This window comes from Biomphalaria glabrata, chromosome 7, assembly GCF_947242115.1.
Source record: "Biomphalaria glabrata chromosome 7, xgBioGlab47.1, whole genome shotgun sequence".
In the NCBI taxonomy this organism is placed as follows: domain Eukaryota; kingdom Metazoa; phylum Mollusca; class Gastropoda; family Planorbidae; genus Biomphalaria; species Biomphalaria glabrata.
In genome coordinates, this window is record NC_074717.1 from 45,077,075 (window position 1) to 45,097,471 (window position 20,397).

At 34.1% G+C, this 20,397-nt stretch overlaps 1 protein-coding gene and 1 long non-coding RNA gene across 6 annotated transcripts in view; both read right to left on the reverse strand.

Moving 5' to 3' along the window:
• The window catches only part of LOC106065220 (lysosome membrane protein 2-like), a 35,992-nt gene extending 17,362 nt beyond the window's left edge, over positions 1–18,630 (reverse strand). For 2 of the 5 annotated variants that reach the window (XM_056035454.1, XM_056035451.1), the window contains exons 1-4: positions 15,092–15,190; positions 4,663–4,792; positions 2,556–2,713; positions 407–548 (exon numbers count right to left, since the gene is read on the reverse strand). In XM_056035454.1, the coding sequence (XP_055891429.1) occupies positions 407–548; positions 2,556–2,713; positions 4,663–4,792; positions 15,092–15,141 (480 nt within the window). In that variant the 5' untranslated portion in view covers positions 15,142–15,190. Of the gene's footprint in view, positions 1–406; positions 549–2,555; positions 2,714–4,662; positions 4,793–6,132; positions 6,316–15,091; positions 15,199–18,611 lie in introns of those variants that run through there. The other 3 variants (XM_056035453.1, XM_056035450.1, XM_056035452.1) reach the window with 3 other exon arrangements.
• LOC129927257 (uncharacterized) lies at positions 7,472–14,170 on the reverse strand. The gene is made up of 2 exons (XR_008778893.1): positions 11,954–14,170; positions 7,472–7,961 (listed from the first exon to the last, which is right to left on the reverse strand). It is a non-coding gene; the product is annotated as an uncharacterized LOC129927257 (long non-coding RNA).
• Positions 18,631–20,397: the final 1,767 nt, after the last annotated feature.

The window sequence follows — 20,397 nt, forward strand, 5'->3', positions numbered from 1 at the left end:
TCTTAATGAAATGTTTATAGCCTTTTAAAATTGATAATAAAATTCAAAATGCTTTTGTTACTTCAGATTATCCTCCAGATTTGTGATATAACAAGTCAAATTATATTTACATTAGAAGAAAATAAGACCTGGTTTGGTCTGTGGCAAAATAATATAAATATTAGCTAACCCAACAGAAGTTTTGTTCCAGTGAAAACAAAACAAAAACTAGTTAAATAATAAATCTTCTGAAACAAAAAAAAAAAAAAAGTAACGTCTGCTTTAGACAATGGAAAAAAAAATCAATTAAACATTTCCACTGGAAAAAAAAGACAAATTAAACCTGTTATGGTCTGCATTATTGCTAAAAACTATTTTTTATGGACTTTAACTAGTGATACTAAATGAAAGTCAAGTAGTAACTTACAGCAACTATTGGGTTTACTGTGGTTATCATATCTGTTTCAGTGCCACTTGACATTTCTTGAACAAAGTGAAATGTACGATTCTGTTTATAGGTAACTGTTCCATTGTCATTCCAAACTATATCAAACTTTGTCCTTCTTTCTCTAAAAACAAAACAAAAAACATACCAAACTTCAATACTGCAAGCAATAAAACAGCTACCAGTTTTTTTTAATGAGGTTAAAACAGGGGAAACTAACAGAGAAGAGAAAAAGAGGCAGAAAGAGCATGGTATCGGAAGCTCAAAGAATGGATGTGCCTTTCATTGGAAAAGATTCTAGTCAAGGCAAAAGAGAGCAATGGAGAGAAGCTTGACAGATCATGTGTGGTGCCCCAACAGACTAAGGGTTAGGATAGGTGAAACGAAAACTAAAATGATGTGCCTTTCATTGGAAAAGATTCTAGTCAAGGCAAAAGAGAGCAATGGAGAGAAGCTTGACAGATCATGTGTGGTGCCCCAACAGACTAAGGGTTAGGATAGGTGAAACGAAAACTAAAATGATGTGCCTTTCATTGGAAAAGATTCTAGTCAAGGCAAAAGAGAGCAATGGAGAGAAGCTTGACAGATCATGTGTGGTGCCCCAACAGACTAAGGGTTAGGATAGGTGAAACGAAAACTAAAATGATGTGCCTTTCATTGGAAAAGATTCTAGTCAAGGCAAAAGAGAGCAATGGAGAGAAGCTTGACAGATCATGTGTGGTGCCCCAACAGACTAAGGGTTAGGATAGGTGAAACGAAAACTAAAATGATGTGCCTTTCATTGGAAAAGATTCTAGTCAAGGCAAAAGAGAGCAATGGAGAGAAGCTTGACAGATCATGTGTGGTGCCCCAACAGACTAAGGGTTAGGATAGGTGAAACGAAAATTAAAATGAGTGATCACAAAAATTAGATAAGTTAATGTCATTAATGGGACAAAAAATAATTGACTCGTGAAGATGACTTTAGACCGTAAGGGTATTGTTGTGATTCATGTGAACTCCTTACTGGAATTATACTATTATACTTGACACAGAACGTACTAGTAATACTTCTTTCAATAATTCAAGAGACGCCAGAGACGAATTAACAACAAAATATAACTTTAATAAAAGTAATCAGGGTATCCATAGCTGAAGACAATGCATCAAACGTTAACTATAGGAATATATACATAATTATAAAACTGACTTCAATATTACTCATTTCGTACGACTAGGCTTCATAACTCAGGCCTCTAACAACAACAATAACAAGCGCCGTCACTCTGTCCCAACCAATGGACCAATGAAAAATTAGTAAAAATAATAAATAAATCTTATCTTATCTTATATAATACAGACGTTACTTCAAAAAAGCAGATGATTACGTCCTACGCGCCATGCATTAAGTCATGCATATTAACCAATGACTTAAATTCTGCCAAGTCACTGGTTTTCCTGGCTAGCTCAGGCAACCCATTCCATGCTCTAATAGCACTAGGGAAGAAGGAGTATTTGTACAAATTTGTCCTAGCATATGGGACGAGGAATGTGCCTTTATCTTTGTGTCTTTCAGAGTATTTTATTAAATTTTGTTTTTGTATTTGAAGATTATGGTTCAGTGTTTTATGTATGATTGCTACTTTACTTTAGAACATAGAATTCCTTGAATCTTATAACCCAGGTTGTATCAACTGCTGTTTACAATCCTATATACAAACATAATCACCACAGGTATGCTAACTAGAGAACTGCCATTAGACAGTTGACCTCTAGAGTAAATCTAGTTAGTGTCATTCAATAACATCATTAAGTTGCATAAAGGTTTGTTTCTGTTTTACCATAAAAACTTTAATATTTTCATTATTCTGAGAGAGGTCCTAATTGAGAAAATAATTATAAAAATGTTCATTTTGAGTTATTTAATTCAAATCCATCAAACAAATCTTTGGTTGACTAATTTATAGAAAAATATAAAGATTTATTGCCGCAGGATTAAAAATGGTATAGAAAATACAAAAAAAAAAAATATATATATATAGGAAACCCTGCTGTCCAATATGTATGTTTATTGTATTTTCATACTAGTTTATAACTTGCATCAATTCTATCAAAAGGTATTCTATAACTTCAATCACAAGAATTTTTCTACCTGTAGGTGTACGGCCCTCTCTGTATTAAAGAAGGCTTATCTCCATTCTTGACTTCTTCAGGATTGTCCAGATCAAAGACATAGAACTGCATGTACACAGGGACTGGGACATCTTGCCAGATATCATATGTTTCACTGGTGTTAGAGATGACCATTTTCTGAAAGGAGAGGGATTATCACTGCTTGTAAATATTGAGCCATAGATAGGGATTATCCCTGCTTGTAAATATTGAGCCATTGATAGGGATCATCACTGCTTGTCAATATTGAGCCATTGATAGGGATTATCAGTGCTTGTCAATATTGAGCCATTGATAGGGATTATCACTGATTGTCATTATTGAGCCATCTATAGGAATTATCCCTGATTGTCAATATTGAGCCATTGATAGGGATTATCCCTGATTATCAATATTGAGCTTATCTAAAATTTAACAACTGAGAAAACATTGAAACAAGACTAACACATATTGAGACTGAATTTAAAACCTAAAAGCAAAATATGTAACTTCAATGAGAGAGCAGAGTTACCTGACTTCAGTTATTTACAAATGAAACTAGATCTAGCTTTTCATACACAACTAATGCTATTTAACTATAAGATAAGATAAGATAACTTTTATTGATCCAATCAAATGGAAATTTGGTTTGACTACAATTGAAAACCTCAGCGTAACTACTGTACAATAACAATATGGATGCACATACGATTGACATTCTCACATGAAAAACACATACACAATCATAACCAACGCCTTATAAATAGACTTCTATGTACTTCTCGATGACGACAGAATGTTAATTTATAATGTTGGTCATCCAGGGTCTATTATTACTGAATGTTTTAATTTTCTTCTTTGGTACAATCATGTTTTCACAGAACTGGATGTACGAATTAACAGCTGTGGTAAGGTCATCTGTCTGGGCAGTTGTTTACAAACATGTCCCAATCTGTTTGTTCCAGACAACTCTGTAGCTGTAAAACAGCGTCGTCAGACCATGACTGGATGGACTGTACTTCTATAAAGCACAATTGTTGGTAAAAATTATATTGACATAAACATAAACTGTCTTTTGGTATTTTTGGATGGCAGTCGGGTGATGTCATGTGCCCTCTGAGCTGTTATCTTGATCATCCCTGGTTTGAACTATACAAAAAACTCTAAAAAAAAAATAGAACTTAATAAAAAGTTCATAAAGATACAAAGAAATAAGAGTTTTTCTTATTCATAGGCTAGGACAAATTTGTACAAGTGCTCCTTCTTCCCTAGTGCCTTTAGAGCATGGAATGGGTTACACGAATCAGCCAAGAAATCAACAACTTAACAAGGATTAAGACTCTGGTTAACATGCATGACTAGATTAAGACATATGCACAGGATGTAATTATCTTTTGATAATTTTACAATCAAATAAGAGATACAAGACACAGATAGCTAAGACAAACAGACACAGACACTCTTTTCTTCCCCAGGCAATCAAATCATTAAATAGAAACAATTTGATATAAACTTTTCACCTGTAAATTATGAGTGAGTCAGGTGTGAATGTACATTTTGTTTTTTTTATAGTTACAATGTTTTGTTTGGTGTAATGCACAAATTGTAAGACAAATTTCCTTACAGACAATAAAGATTATTATTATTAAGAAGGAATTATTTTCTTTTTTGAAAAAATGTCTGTAATTTATAAGATAAGATAAGATATGTTAAGATACTGAGTGATACTACAGGACAAAAAAAAACTGATTCTGTAGTCAGCTGTGAAAATTGACTTTAAACAATCCAAGAAAAATACAGAGTTTTTTTTTTTAAAGCTAGTTGTGTGTAAATGTGGCTGTGTCTACCAAAGTGTGTCCATATGTGTGGTGTAAATATATGTATGTAAGTATGTATATCAGTGTGTATCTATAGATGTATATTAGTGTGTGTGTATGAGTGTCTATGTGTGTCTCAGCATGTGTCCATGTAAGTTTAAGTGTTTAACATACTGTATAACATTTGAGTTTTAAAATGTTGGTAACTATTGCAGTATTGAATAATGAAATAATGATCATTACAGAAACAACATACAGAATTACATCTATTGAGATAATTTAAAATCTTACCTTTTTTATTTCTTCTTGTATAAAATAATCTATCAATGGGAACAAGGCTCCACCAATGGCAGCAAATAAAATACCCACAATGAAAATAACTATTATCTTTTTTCTGGACATTTTGAGCCTTAAATTCTTTCTGCAAATAGAAGGTTAAAAATGAAATATTTTAATGCATGACAATTTAGTAAAGAGTTAATTGTTTTGTTATTTGTTAATAGTTATTAATGTTTTTATTGTTCCAATTTGCTTGTTCTAGAGCCACTTAGGCCTCATGTAGTATAGTTACTATAAACTGTAAGAATGTCACATTTTAATCATAATTAAATAAAAGCATTTGTTACGTGCGCATGTTAGTGTAAATGTGAAATGGTGCGAATACGTGCTGATAGGGGAGGAAAAACCAAAATGGAGGAATATGAACAAGAAAGTGTTTTCAGTGTTAATAAAGATTGAAGTATTGATAAACTATGATTTTGTCATTTTCATGTTGGTGTATCGCTAAAGAGTCTCATCATATATGAAGACGTAACAAGTGGCGCCCAACGTAAAGGTAAAATCCACGTAGTCCTCTATAAACAGAGGATCTCCTGATTCGATATTATTAGTAATAGACAATGGCGGACAAGGCTGAGGTAGCAGCGGTGAAGGAAGAGGGGAGATTGTTGGAGCTTGAAGGGGCGGAACTAAGAAAATATGTGCAAGAAAGGTTGATGGAGAAGGAGAGATTAGCGATGGAAAGAGAAAAAGAAAAGGAGAGATTAGATAAGGAGAACAAAAGAGAAAGTAAAAAGGAGAGATTGGCAATGGAAAGAGAAAAAGAAAAGGAGAGATTAGATAAGGAGGACAAAAGAGAAAGAGAAAAAGAGAGATTAGATAAGGAGGACAAAAGAGAAAGAGAAAAGGATAAGGAGGTAGTAGCAATTGAAAGGGAAAAGAAAAATGAATTAGTTGGCATTGAAAGAGAAAGATTGGCGTTTGAAAAAGAGACGGCAGAGAAAAAGTTAAAAACGGACCAAGAAAAAGAGAGCGATAGTTATTTGATAAGTTTTGGGTTGTTCCTAAATGATTACGTCCTAGCTCAAAACTCCTGTAAAACAGCAGGGGATGGCAGTGGGCAGGGTACGAACCCATAACCATCATGCTAACAAGCACATTACTAAATGACCAGGCACATAATAAATATATAATGTTGCAGCTAATGAAACCTACCAATATTTACGAAAACAAAAACATTTTAAAATGACTTCTATATCAAGAAATAAGCATATGGAATATGGACAAATATGTCTATTACAAACACATTTAAACTACATTGGAAACAGTTAAATCAAAGTTCAGACAGTTTTAATGTCTTTCTTAAGTCCAGATGAGCCATAATTGGCTTTTTCTCTGAATATTATTTTATTTTGAACACATTTAGACAAGCTTGATTAGATAAAGGTTTGACTGAAGCAGTAAAAAAAAAATAATTATTACTTTTTTTATAGGAAGAAAAATGTATCCTCATTAGTTTTAAAAACTACAGTGTGTTTGTATTAAATGAAAAGTACACCAAAATCATTTAAATCCACAAAGTAATTGATCAGTTAAACCTGATCAGTATATTTTTTTTTTAAGCAAGCACTATTAATACTGTCCTTACACACACACTGAGTGGAAATGTTCATTTGATAACATTGTTTTATCAAACTTAGAAATGCTGTATGGGTGTTTGTGTGTGTGGTTTCAAAAAGATAGATTATGACCTTGACAGGCCAGTGTCTGTTTCAAAATAATACAGATGTACAGCTGTGGTGTTAAACTAATAGTATAGCCAGTGAAAGTAGAGAGTAACTGAGTTGGACATATCTACTGTCATCTTCTCTAGATATAGTCTATAGTCTTTGTTTTTCTTTTTTTATTTTAACTATTTATAAAATAGATAAGGGACAAAAGTGTGTGCATGTGTGTGGGTGTATGTGTGAGTATTATAAGAAGCACCTCTGCATTCATTTAAACCTACTTTATCATCAGGATGGCTGCCTGTTTATGTGGTAAGCACTCTGGGCTGTCATCTCAATAGTCCCAGGTTTGAACCCTGCTAGCCTCCATCTCTACCATCTTGCAGGAGATTTGGTGTAGAATGTAATAATCTTCAATTCTGAAGGAATACCGGAAACAATTTCCTTAAACAGCTGATCAGGAGTTTGGAACTTGTTCATATTTCCTTAGACAACTCATTAGGAGTTTGGAACTTGTTCATATTTCCTTAGACAACTCATCAGGAGTTTGAAACTTGTTTATATTTCCTTAGACAACTCATTAGGAGTTTGAAACATGTTCACGTTTGGTTAAGCACTTGGCTTCCAAACCAAGGTCCCAGGTTCAAATCCTGGTGCATATTGGGATTTGTAATTTCGGGATCTAATGGGTACCTGACATTAGTTGGGGTAAAGTACAGGTAGTTAGTCACTGTGCTGGCCACATGACACAAAGCTCGTTAACCATTGACCAAAGAAACAGATGACCTTAACATCACCTGCCCCATAGATGGCAATGTCTAAAATGGGAACTTTACTTTACTACTTTACCACTAGGCGCCTGAGTTCCTCTCACAATTCTCACAAAGAGCTTCATGGTAATGTGTATTGATTGTCAACCTTTTTAAGTCGTAACAAGTGTGATGTTGCTTATTCAGGCTGTCTTGAAGTCAACCAATTACTCTGCAATCGTTTGGGTGTAATTGTTCGGGTGTATTACGTGTAGTTGACCAACAAGTCAGACAAAACAAGTACATCAGTTTTTAACTAGTGAAGAGATGTAGTCAACTCTGATGAACTATTCAACATGTATTTATTCTGATAAAAAGGCCACAGTAGAAGTCTCTGTCACTAAACACGTCGTTACCCTGGAGTGTTCTATCGCTAACTGATTTTCCGGTCTCTAACCCAACATATCCCAAACGTCACTAGTCCCGTTCAATATGCGTCTACTATGGTGCGTCGCTAAATAACTAAAATAACTAACCTATATAAATAAGGTGTCTAACAGATTCCTCCCCCCCTTGAAAAAAAATATGTCAATATTTTCCACTACTGTCAAGTCTTACAAGGGCATTTTCAATTTACGGGGAAGACCACAAACATAAAATCTTGATCTCTTCATCTTGACATCTTCATCTTGACAGTTCCTCATATTCACGTCAATGTTCATAACAGTTCATAACATTCCAAAATCATCTTCATTAGTACACAGTTCATCATAAAAGAAAATGTGGCATCTTATGGGCACGTCACACGTCACAAGTGTTCTTCTCTGGCAGTAATCTGATAAAATACAACATTTCAAAAAAACAATTATAGACTTTATTTACACATTCAATAAATTTTTTCTTACCACCCTTTTATACGCTTTTGTCCATTTTTCTTTTATACTCACCCTTTTCCATAGAACTAACTTTCGTCAATGATATATGAAATGATTCACACACAAAAAAAAATATCCATACTTACTTTCAAATGCTTAACATCAACTTTACTTATCTCCCTTTTCCATAACATATAAATTGTGCCAATATATTAATATATATATAATCATAATCATCATCAATATAATCATAGTTTGTTTACAAACTTATTTCATTTCAATGTCATTCTAGACAATAGATCAGCTACAATATTCACAGATCCACTAATAGCTTTCACTTCAAATTTATACTCCTGTAGTGCTAAGAACCATCTATAAACACGACTGTTTTTCATGCTCTTTTGCTGTATATACTGAATAGGTTTATGATCAGTTAATACAGGTATTTCCTTAATATCATTTTCATTGTGATTTTCATTTGTTATTATCATCAAGCATTCTTCTCTTTCTGAAAATTTATTTTCTATTTCCTGAATGTTTTGTATCAACTCATCTTCTCTATCATGATACAGTTTCAAATTATTTATGTGATATGTTTTAATTTTCCCATTTATTTCAATTTGATAATTCACATCACTAATTTGTTTTATCACCTTAAATGGACCTTTCCATTGTTTACCAATTTTATTTTTCAGGTCATTTATCAATATTAATACATTGTTTCCTACTTCTAGTGTTTTCAATTGTCTTTTCTTATTTAGATTCTCATGAGCACTTTGTTTGTACTTCTTATTGTTGTTATATGCTTGAGTCCATATTTCTTTCAATTCTGTTGTGATTGTTGTTTCACTGTCATTATTTAATTTATTCTCATTGTCTATTAGATTTTCTTTAAAAACATCTAATTCATCTCTGGGTTTTCTTCCATGTATTATTTCATATGGTGAAAATTGTGTTGCTTCATGGATGTTGTTTCTATGAGCAAATAGTACATAGTTAATGTAATGATCCCACTTGTTCTGATTATTCTGAATTATCTTTGTTAGTGATCTTTTTAATGAACCACCATATCGTTCACATAAACCATTACTCTTTGAAGAGTATATGTGTTGTATATTGTATTGTTTAGTCCATTTCTTAAATTGTTCTGACTTAAACTGAGATCCCTGATCACTCAATATAATTTTAGGTATACCATGTCTTGTAATTACTTTTTGAGTTATGGCATTAATGATATTCTCTGCACTTGTATTTGATAATGGAATTGCCTCTGGATATCTACTAAACATGTCTATTACTGTTAGAATGTATTTGTTATTATTTTCAGTTTGAATTAAAGGACCTATTAAATCAATAGATACTTTCTGAAATGGTGCTGTAGGTTCATCCATTTCTTGAATAGGTGCTTTATTCACTAGACTTTTGTTAGATCTCTTTTGACATATGTCACATGAGTTTATGTATTTGTTTATTGTTGCTTTCATTTTGGGCCAAAATACTTGTTTTGACAAATTCCTATAACATTTCTTTACTCCCCTATGTGCTGCTAAATTATTATCATGTGTCATGATTAAAACATCTTTCCAATATTTCTGTGGTAAGACAAGTTGTTTTATTTTCTTGTTATCATTACTTGTTTGTCTAAATAATATTTTATTCTCTATACAAAATTTCTCCATTGGATTATTATTGTTTTTATCTGATATTCTTGAATAAATTTTCCCAATAATATTGTCATTCATTTGTTCTAATGCAAATGTGGGTGTTGTTTCTTTTTCACTTTGAAATATTTGTGTTTCAAGACTATTTTGTGTTTCATTTTCTATCTCTCTTTTCTTAATATCTGTATTTTCTATTTGTATTACATTACCGGTTTCTTTTTCTTCATCCTTACTTATTACATTTATTGTATTTTCCTGTTTCTCATCTTGTTTATTCATTGATCTTGTTATTACCATACTTGTTATATTTTGTGTTTCTATGTTTTCATGATTTTGTCTTATGTTTTTGTATTTGTTTTGCCAGTCTTCTAATTCTTTTCTTGAACATTCTTTAACTCCTTTTATGTTTCCTACTAACATATCATATCTCATTTCTGGTATTGCAATGCCATCACAATAACCAGTGAAAAATGGAGTTTCAATGTACACCCTTATAGCTTTAAATTCCCTTACGGTGCCATCTGCTAATTCTACTTTCCTAGTAAACCCTTTATACCAATGAGGTTTGACAAATTTAGTTTTTACTGCCAAAGTGTTACAACCTGAATCCCTGATTAATTCCACCGGAATTCTATCTACAAACCCTGGGTACACTGCAAAATTGTTCCTATTTCCTTCCATGAAATATATCCTATCTGTACCTTTATTTTTGTATTCCCTACTGTAACTCCTATTTCTATAATTTCCCCTGTCATTCCTATCTCTACTCCTATATCTACTGTTATTTTGTTCATTGTATCTATTTCTACTTCCAAACCTACTATTCCCTCTTCTACAGTTAGCTGCTATATGACCTTTTCCTTGACATTTAAAACAGGTTATTTCACTATATTTTCTATTTCCACTACTTGATCTGTTTCTATTTCTACTTCTATCAACATTTTCTTTGGTGTATCCTATTAAATCTACTTTGCTCTTATCCCTATCAGAAAATGGTTTATTTGGATAGGCATTTTTGTATACTCTCATTATCTCTGTTATTTCATCTATAGTTTTTGGGTTTCTTTCTTTAATAAAAGATTGTAACTGAGGATCACATTTATTTACAAAGTTGTCCACTAGAATAAAATTTTTTAATCCCTCATAAGAGTTTGTCACTTTTTCTAATTTTACCCACTTATTGAAAAAATCCTTTTCCATATTAATGGTAGTTTGGGGTTCTATTCCTAATGATGGTATATTGTCAAAGTATTTTTTTTTAAAAGTTGTAGCATTATGACCATATGCATTCAATAACTCTCTTTTTAAAACCTGATAGCTATCATCAATATGATGGTCATGATTTTGGCATATTGTTAGAGCTTGACCATGAACAAAGTCTATCAGTATTTCAGACCATTCTTCTTCAGGCATATTAAATGTAGACATTTTTGCCTCATATCTTTTCAGAAAATCACCAATGTCATCCTTCTGTTCATCAAAACTTTGTATCTTTCTCTTTAGCCATGTCTGCGAATTAGGGTTGTCTCTTTGAGTGGTATAATTATTTGAGTTATTTGTGTTATTTCCTTGTTCAGTTTGAGCTCTGGCTTGTGCTGCATCCAATCTCATCTTTTCCATTTTAGCTTCATGTTCTCTAATTTTTTCTCTCTCTTTGTCTTGCCTTTTTTCTTGTCTTTCTATCTCTTGTCTTTGACGTTCCGTTTCTTCCTTCACAACTTGCTGTACATAAGCTGCTAAGTCTTTTCCTTTTAACTCCATGGCCTTTCCATCCTGCATAGCTGTTTCCTTAACCTCCTTAAGGTCCACATATGATGATGTAGCCATTGTATTTTATATTTTATATATATTTACTTAGCCTATATTAGTTATGGCTATACTTTAAACTTATTTTATATTTAAGTTTTTCAAACTTTTATATAAGTTTTAAATGTTATGTCTCTATCTATAGATTTAGTAAATGAGTAAATCTAGTCTGAGTTATTATGGTTATATTAAAATCTGTATATTAGGTCTAGTATCACACAAATTCAAATCTATTATATTATATTATGTATAATAATACAATTTAGATCTATAGTTATCAAGAGCACTATGACTATTAGATCTAGTATGACCAACTATGATCAATTTTAAAATCTGGTATGACTGAAGTGTCTAGAGTAAATTCAAAGACTGTCTAGAGTCTAGATCTAGAGTAGATTATGGTTCTATTTAACCGTATAAAACAAATATGTTTATACAATGTCAAATATATCTTCAACAAGATACATATATCTAGAATGTACTACCTTCATTCATCTTCCAATTAATAATATTTCAAATTAGAGTCTAGATAATTAAATTGTACCAAAGAGATGTACAACAATTTGCAGATCTAAATTTAGCCAGACGACAGTGTTTGACTACATAGCCAGTTTCGGCATTATTCTCATGGCAAAATCATAATTGATTTTAACCGCTCAAACTAAAATTATTTTAGTCTGATTCACAGTAAAAGAATCCTACCCGCACTTTCTATCATTAAGTGAAAAAAAAAAATACAGATCTAATTAAATTAATAAAAATAAATAATTTAAAATAATATAAACAAATGAAATAATTAAATGAGACTATCGCTATGGGTTGGGATGTGACAATATGGCACACAATGATAACGTCACGAAGTAACTAGGCAACAACGGATATGACGTTTACACAAACAAAACAAATTACAACCCTAAACGTATAATATAGCTTTTCATCTAAATTACGTCTTCTACCCCGACGGGTTTTAAGGCGCACCACCTGATTTTACTCAGGCTAACGTACCAAATTTAGACAAAATCTATTTCTAAGGGCAATCTAAACATATACTAATAAGAAAAATGGCACTTAGCTTTTGATAAGAAAGATCCCTTTGTTCGGACTCCCGAATATGCTAGATCACAACAAATTCCACTGTCTCTCTTCCAGTTCTGACTCTGTTCTCCGGTGCTACCAGTATCCCACGTAATGCCACAGATGTCCTGATATGCCACAGCAAAATGTTCCAGTTTCTTTGACGACTGTTGATGACCGTATGTGTAGTTCCGACGACTTTGTGTACACAGTTACTGACGAATAGGTTAACGGTTCTTCTGGCGATGACTTGACTTGTGTAGACGACTACTGACAAATAACAGTCTCTTGACGGCAACTTGATCTGGACGACTGACGAATAAACGAATAACGAATTTCTTGACGATGACTTGATCTGGGCTGACGAATAACGACTTTCTTGACGATGACTTGATCTGGGCTGACGAATAACGGTTTTCTAAAATAGTTCACTGCTTCTGCTGCTACTCTGGTAGTACGACGAAGTTTGCTGTTGTACTCTGCTTCACTAGACCAAACTGTCCAATGTAGACTAGGTGAGACCAAGGTCACCTCCGACGACGTTCCGTTATACGACTAACGGTTTTCAACGAAATTAAGTGGATGTAGCTGTTTCCACAACTTCACTGCTAACAAGTCTAGGTATGGTCTAGACCGACGAATACTAGATATATCAATGTTCAGTACTGATAAAGATTACTTTACTAACCTTCCAAAGGTTAAACACAGTGACCGTTATAAGCGTGGCAAGCAACCGGTTCAATGAGCAAACTGCTCCACAAGAATCTCTCCAAGGGTAAGACGACAGAGCGATTTCGATTTAGTTAGCTACCAAACTTGTAGTACTCACAATACTTCTGACAGCGGGCAAACTGTCCTTCTCGAAACTGACGAGGTAAAACTTGATACTCGATGTGGCTCCTATGACGAAGAAAAAAATATGTCCAACAGGTTCACTAACGATCTCTCACCCGTTATGAATGAACGGTTTCTCTGGCTGTAGGTCGATTCAGCATATGAAGATCAGGCTTTGATAATATACTGGTTACGCAGACCAGACGTTGCGATGATTACGGTCCTGACGAAGGTCACCCTGAGTTAACGGCTCGTTGAACGTACGATCAAGAAAATGTAGATCTAGAACAAAGTCACTCTGCGATACTGCTGTGTTCAGCCGTACTCCGATGAAATCTTATATCTTCGAGTGCACGACCCTCACCTGAGTAAACGTTCTGCTTCGAGGTCCGGTACGATGTTCAGACTTCGGGCGTCGGGGGTCGCCACTGTGATGTTGCTTATTCAGGCTGTCTTGAAGTCAACCAATTACTCTGCAATCGTTTGGGTGTAATTGTTCGGGTGTATTACGTGTAGTTGACCAACAAGTCAGACAAAACAAGTACATCAGTTTTTAACTAGTGAAGAGATGTAGTCAACTCTGATGAACTATTCAACATGTATTTATTCTGATAAAAAGGCCACAGTAGAAGTCTCTGTCACTAAACACGTCGTTACCCTGGAGTGTTCTATCGCTAACTGATTTTCCGGTCTCTAACCCAACATATCCCAAACGTCACTAGTCCCGTTCAATATGCGTCTACTATGGTGCGTCGCTAAATAACTAAAATAACTAACCTATATAAATAAGGTGTCTAACACAAGCAAGTGCGTGACAAAGTGCCATAAAGGCAGTCATTTATTTTCTACTATATAAGTATAAGTGAGATTAGCTTGCATAGTAAAATGAAATTATAATAAGATCAAACTGTCGCTTACATCTCTAATTTTACAAGCAAATGTTTTAGTTCTCTTTAACATTCTTTGGTTGGGCGTTTCAATTCATCAGGTGCACAATTTAGACACCATACCATACATTTTTGAAAAATGTTTCGGATGTTCCTTCCTAGTCCAAACCTCCTGCAGGACAACGGGAGATGGGAGTAAGCAGGGTTTGAGCCCTTGACCATCGATAAGTCTGAATGACAGTCCAGCATTCAAACCACACGGCTAGGCCATTTTACTATTTATGAAATTTTGTTGGGTGTATTGTATGAAACCTGGGTTGAGTAACTACACTGTTATGAACACTATGATATTAGAAAAGCACCAACCTTTTACTACCAATTTTGTCTGCTTGTATTTTATGAAACCATGGCATTAAGCTCTACAGTTTGTTTGATTACAGATGTGTATTACATAATTAAATTTTTTTTCTCACACTTCAGTATTGGCTCATGACTACATTAATTAATAAGCTAATTCACCTCATTCTCATTTCTTTTTCATTTTACCTGCATTTTGTTTACTATGATAATAAAAACTTTATTGATTCCAAGATATTGCCTTTCCGAGGCTAAAATTAGTAGCCTCAGTTTGGACAAAGTTAACCATCCAAGTCAAAATCAATTTGAAGACTATGTTATAGGTAGAGGTCATACACCCTTGTTATATTAAAGAGCACCTGCCTGGCATAGCCATTTATAATATTATTGGTTTGTTTTTTTTATTTCATTTGACCTATATTTATTAAAGATCAAATTCTAATAAATATTTGTTGTAATTGATATACTGACCTAGAGCTATCTAGTATCTGGGTACAACAGACCATGATTAATTCTCTCATGTTGTGATCCCAAACATTTTTTTTTTCAGAACGTTCAAGTCTTGTTGACCTTAAGGAAAATATAAAACAACAACATATGCTTGCACCTTAAAACAACTACACAGTAAAATCATGCAGTGCTACTTGTCAGATGATGTGAGAAAGTCACAGTGAACAACTGCATTAGCTCCCTACTTTTAGGTAAAGCAGGTTGGAAAGAAAACACTAGAATACAATGAACAGAACTTGGGCAGTAAAGGATTAATTGTTAGAGCTGATGTAAACAAAAAAAGTACAGTTTCCCTTTCAGACCTTGTGGTCTATAGGGCAGATGATGTAAAGGTCATCTGATTCTGTGGCCCACAGTTAACGAGGGTGTCATGTGGCCAGCACAACAACCAACCGCCTTTACTTTTCCCCAACTGATGTCAGGTACCCATTAGAGCTGGGTAGACTCAGAGACGCCCAAGGATCCCGAAATAAAAATCCCAGTCTTAACCAGGATTCGAACCCGGGACCCCGGTTCAGAAGCCAAGTGCTTTACCGCTCAGCCACCGCGCCTGATGAGCTTATCTTAAAATCATAATAAAAAGATCATCAAATAGCAAAAACTATAAGCACAACCCTAACATTTCAGATTGAATTATTTCAGCAAAGTTGGAAAAATTCTAAAAGACAACCACTGCCTGCCCCATCATAACTACCTCAAGTCATTTAAAATTTGCTGTGAACTGTTGTTCTCCTTTTCAATTGAGAATGCGTCCATGTAACCATAAAACATTTCCAATAAATCATTCTGAGTCTTAGTCCATTATGAGTTTAAGGTCCATAACTCTTGGAGAGAGATGGTGACAATAATATACATTGATAAAATATACATTCATCAATAAAAATGAATAGAGATTTAGCCTGTTGATTACAATTTCGATGTTTCGCAATATTTAAAAAATGGTAGATCAGATTAGACATCGTGTACAGATAGCAATGAAGACATAAGATCATCTCATCTCCGCCTGTGGTCCCATCTGGTCACCAACCAGCTTACTTCAGTTTCTCAGTTATCTTATCTTATCTTATATAATACAGACGTTACTTCAAAAAAGAAGATGATTACGTCCTACGCGTCATGCATTTAGTCATGCATATTAACCAATGACTTAAATTCTGCCAAGTCACTGGTTTTCCTGGCTAGCTCAGGCAACCCATTCCATGCTCTAATAGCACTAGGGAAGAATGTGCCAGTTATGGGCAAGTCTCTTCAACTGTCCCCACAACTAGTCCATCAGCTAGGCCTCTGTATCCAAATTTCAGCATCATGTATTTCTGGGCTGTCCTCTCTTCCTCTTTCCTTAGGGGTTTCAGGTGAGGGCTTGTGATGCTGGATGAAGGTTTGTGAAGAGTGTGGCCTATCCATTACAGATGATTGCATAATATAGAGAACAATAAGATACACAAGATACTGAAATTTTACAAAGATAATTAGAAGAATCAAAAAAAAGGGAATCAAGTCGAAGCATGTCTTTCTACTCAGAAAAAATGCCAATTATTAAGAGTACAGTAACAAAAAAACTAAAGCGAATAAAAACTACTTAAATCTTATTCATGGTAAATCAGTTACACAGGATAAAAACTTGCGTTGTTGAAATATTATTATGGAATCCCAATAATGATGAAATTTTAAAAAAAAATCAAGCAAAGCATTAGGATTTATTAAAAGAAATAAAAAAAAACAAAAAAAACAAACAAGAACATAAAACTAAAATGTATTTAACATTGGTTAGACCAATAAAAGAATTTTACTTCTGTTTTTGAGATCCCTCAACTCAAGAAAACATAAAAAGCTGTGAGATTTATAACAAATAATCACATTAATTAGAGTAACACTATTAGTAAAATCACTAAATTTAGAGACACTTCACTGACAGGATAGAAGACTAAAACTTAAGATCTAAGAGACTTTCTAGTAGCAATCTATATATATAATTCTCTTCATGGCTCAAGAGTTTGGACAAGAAGTAAAGGAAAGATCACTCTTTTATTTCTGCAAGTTAGACTAGAGTTACCCTAAGAAAAAAGAAAAAAAAAGGGGGGGGGGGAGAACAAGTAGTATTCACCTGTCACAAAATAGCAGGGCCAGACTTGACCATTGTGACCAAAAAGTCATGGAAAGATCACCCTTTTTTATTTCTACCCCACATAGTTTTAGAGGTGAAAAAAAAAAGGGGGGGGGAGGAGAACAAGTATTCTACTCTGTATTCACCCGTCACTAAATAGCAGGGCCAGACTGAATCATTGAGGGAAACAGAATTTGGGTAGAGATACGGATTATACAGGAAAATTAAGAGTTTATATTAGAATATACATTCGTCTTTGCATTTTATTCATTCTTTACTATGTACAGAATTACTTTACGAGCCTTGCATGTAGCAAAGTCATACAGTATATCATAAAAATTATATTTCCTACATAGATCATGCTCAATAGCAAGAATTACCAAATGTTTCAATCTATCTATGAGAATTGTTGACCTTAAGTAATTCTTCATTAGTTTGAGGCACGAGAAGCTTCTTTCACCAGATTCCAAAATTACAGGATAATGCCGTTTTTTTTTATCGCGCGTAGGATTGTCGTTTTCCATTTTGAATGACACCACAAAATGACAATTTTTGTCTTTATATTTCAGGAGATTTGTATGAGTTTTCAAAAGATTTTAATAATTTCAGGGGATTTCAAGGACATTTTCCTATATTTTGCAATTTCAGGAGATATCCAGGAGCTCCTAGTAAATTAGGAGGCCGCGGGAAATCTGTTATAAGTTATAACATGGTTTAATTTAATAATTTATACACCTAGAATTAGTGTAGGTCCTATGAAAGTGCGGGACCCACTCCGTCACAGTGGCCTAAGGCCAGCCCTGCAAAATAGCGGCGTATGCGGTCGACTAGTAATACATAAAACACTGAATCATTTTTACAAATACAAAACCTAAGAAATTACTAAGAAAGACACAAGATAATAAATTTCAAAGAAAAAGGCAAATTTCATATTCCATGGCATATACTACTAAATACTAGGACAAAGTCATAAAGATAAAAGTGCTCCTTCTTCTCTCGGCTAGTGCCACTTGAGAATGGAATCATTGGAATGGGTTATTTGAATTAGTCCGCAGTGAATGAATCAGCCAGGAAAACACCAACTCAGGCAACTGCTTAACTGAACTTAAGTGCCTTAACTTAACCTTAGATCTAATTATAATTATCATAATATCATTAATAATATAATTAATATAAGTCTAATAGTATACTAATACTAATAAGTCTTAATTTTTATCACTTCAAGTTCAACACTTGACTTGGTTTAGATTAAAGCAGAGTTGCAGAGTTAACTTAAAATTATACTTAAAGACAAAACCTTAAAGTAGTTAAAGAAAGACAAAACCGTGAAAAAATGAAAAGTCATTTAAAAAGTGATTGATTAAGTGATTAACTAACCTGCATGACTAGCTCAGTAGCTGAGTCTCCTGAGTCTGAGAGTGAGAGCTCTGGCTGGCTCTTAAATTTAAACTTGGCATTAATTAAATTATTAGATCTAGATAGATCGGCAATAGATCTATAATTATAATAGATCTGCTAATTCTGATGAATTCGGTCTAGATCTAGAAAAAAAAAAAAGAATGTTCAATGTGTAATAATCATGTTCATGATTCAATCAACTACCATCGTTTTATCTTACTACAACATAAACAAAGTCAGAGTGCATTCCCCTGAAAGTGTTTCCTCTTTTGGAGAATTACAAGAAGATGAAGTCTGTGATTTTAGCGGCCCCGAAAGGGGAAAAGACGCTATAAGTTTTGTCTGAAATGTCTGCCCGTCTGTCCCGTTTAGATCTCGTAAACTAGAAAAGATAGTGAAAATTCGACATGATGATATTTTAGTCCATTCAAAGTTTTGATGCAAAAGCTACTTTTTTCTTTTCTAAAAGCGAAAAATTTAATTCTTTAAATCACTTATGCAAGCAGTTTTTTCATAAAAGTACACCACTTTTACAACTATTCACTATTAATAGTAACTAACACTGGAGTTTCTTTATTAGTAAATGGCACTGTAAAACATATCTTTATCACATTTATGCAAACGGTTTTTGATTTTTTGTCAAAAAAAATTTTTGTTTCATTAGTATTGCTAATTACTTAAGTTCTGTCACACTAACTAATACATTTACACAGACAAAAAATGTTTACTTTTTTTTTAAAGGAAAAAATCTATTTAGTATGCATATAAGTTGGACATAATTTAAATTTTATAAATTTACAGAGGGCATTTTACAGAGAGCATCTTACAGAGGGCAAATAGACCATCTCCATTCCAGATTTATTGTCAAACTTCTAAATATTTCTTAGACTGAGGGCCAAAACTAAAATCTGAACCACCCTCTTCGCGGACGACGCAGCGGTAGTGGCACACTCACAATCACTAATGTCCCACTTCTCTAAGGTTTGCAAATAGTATGGCCTAAACATTAGTACAAAGAAAACTAATGTTATGGGACCACCTGCTACAGCACCATCGTCCATCCTCATTGACGATAACAAGCTAGATGCCGTAAATGAATTCTGCTACCTTAGATCTACAATTCAAGGTGACCTGTCTCTAGAAGAGGAGGTTAAAAAAAACGCATAGGGAAGGCCGCATCAAACGTACTTCGCTAGACTTCGACCAAGAGTTTGGAAAAACCAGAAGCTCACCACAGCGACCAAAATGGAAGTCTACAAGGCATGCGTCCTTAGCACGCTACTGTACGGAAGTGAGTCGAGGACTGCCTAGACAAAGCAAGAGAGAAAATTAAACTCATTCCACTTGCGCTGCCTTCGAAGGATCTTAAAAATAAAATGGAGTGTGTAATACTGAGATCCTCGCGAGAACGGGCCTTTCCAGCATCTTTACAATCCCCAGGCAACGCCGCCTGCGCTGGCTCGGACATGTTCGCCGGATGGAGGACAGTCGCATCCCGAAAATCATTCTGTACGGGCAACTTGCGTCTGGCTTAAGAAAAACTGGTCACTTCCACCTCCGTTACGTGGATGTGATAAAACGGATTTAAAATCATTGAACATTGATACTGACCATTGGGAAGACATAGCCTTAGACCGCACTAACTGGAGAGAGACGTTGACCTAGAAAGCTATGGACAGCGAGAAAACATGGGCCTCGATTCTTGAAGAAAAGCGTGCCACACAGAAAATGGCCATCTCCTCTACCACCAAAGCGAAATGCACCT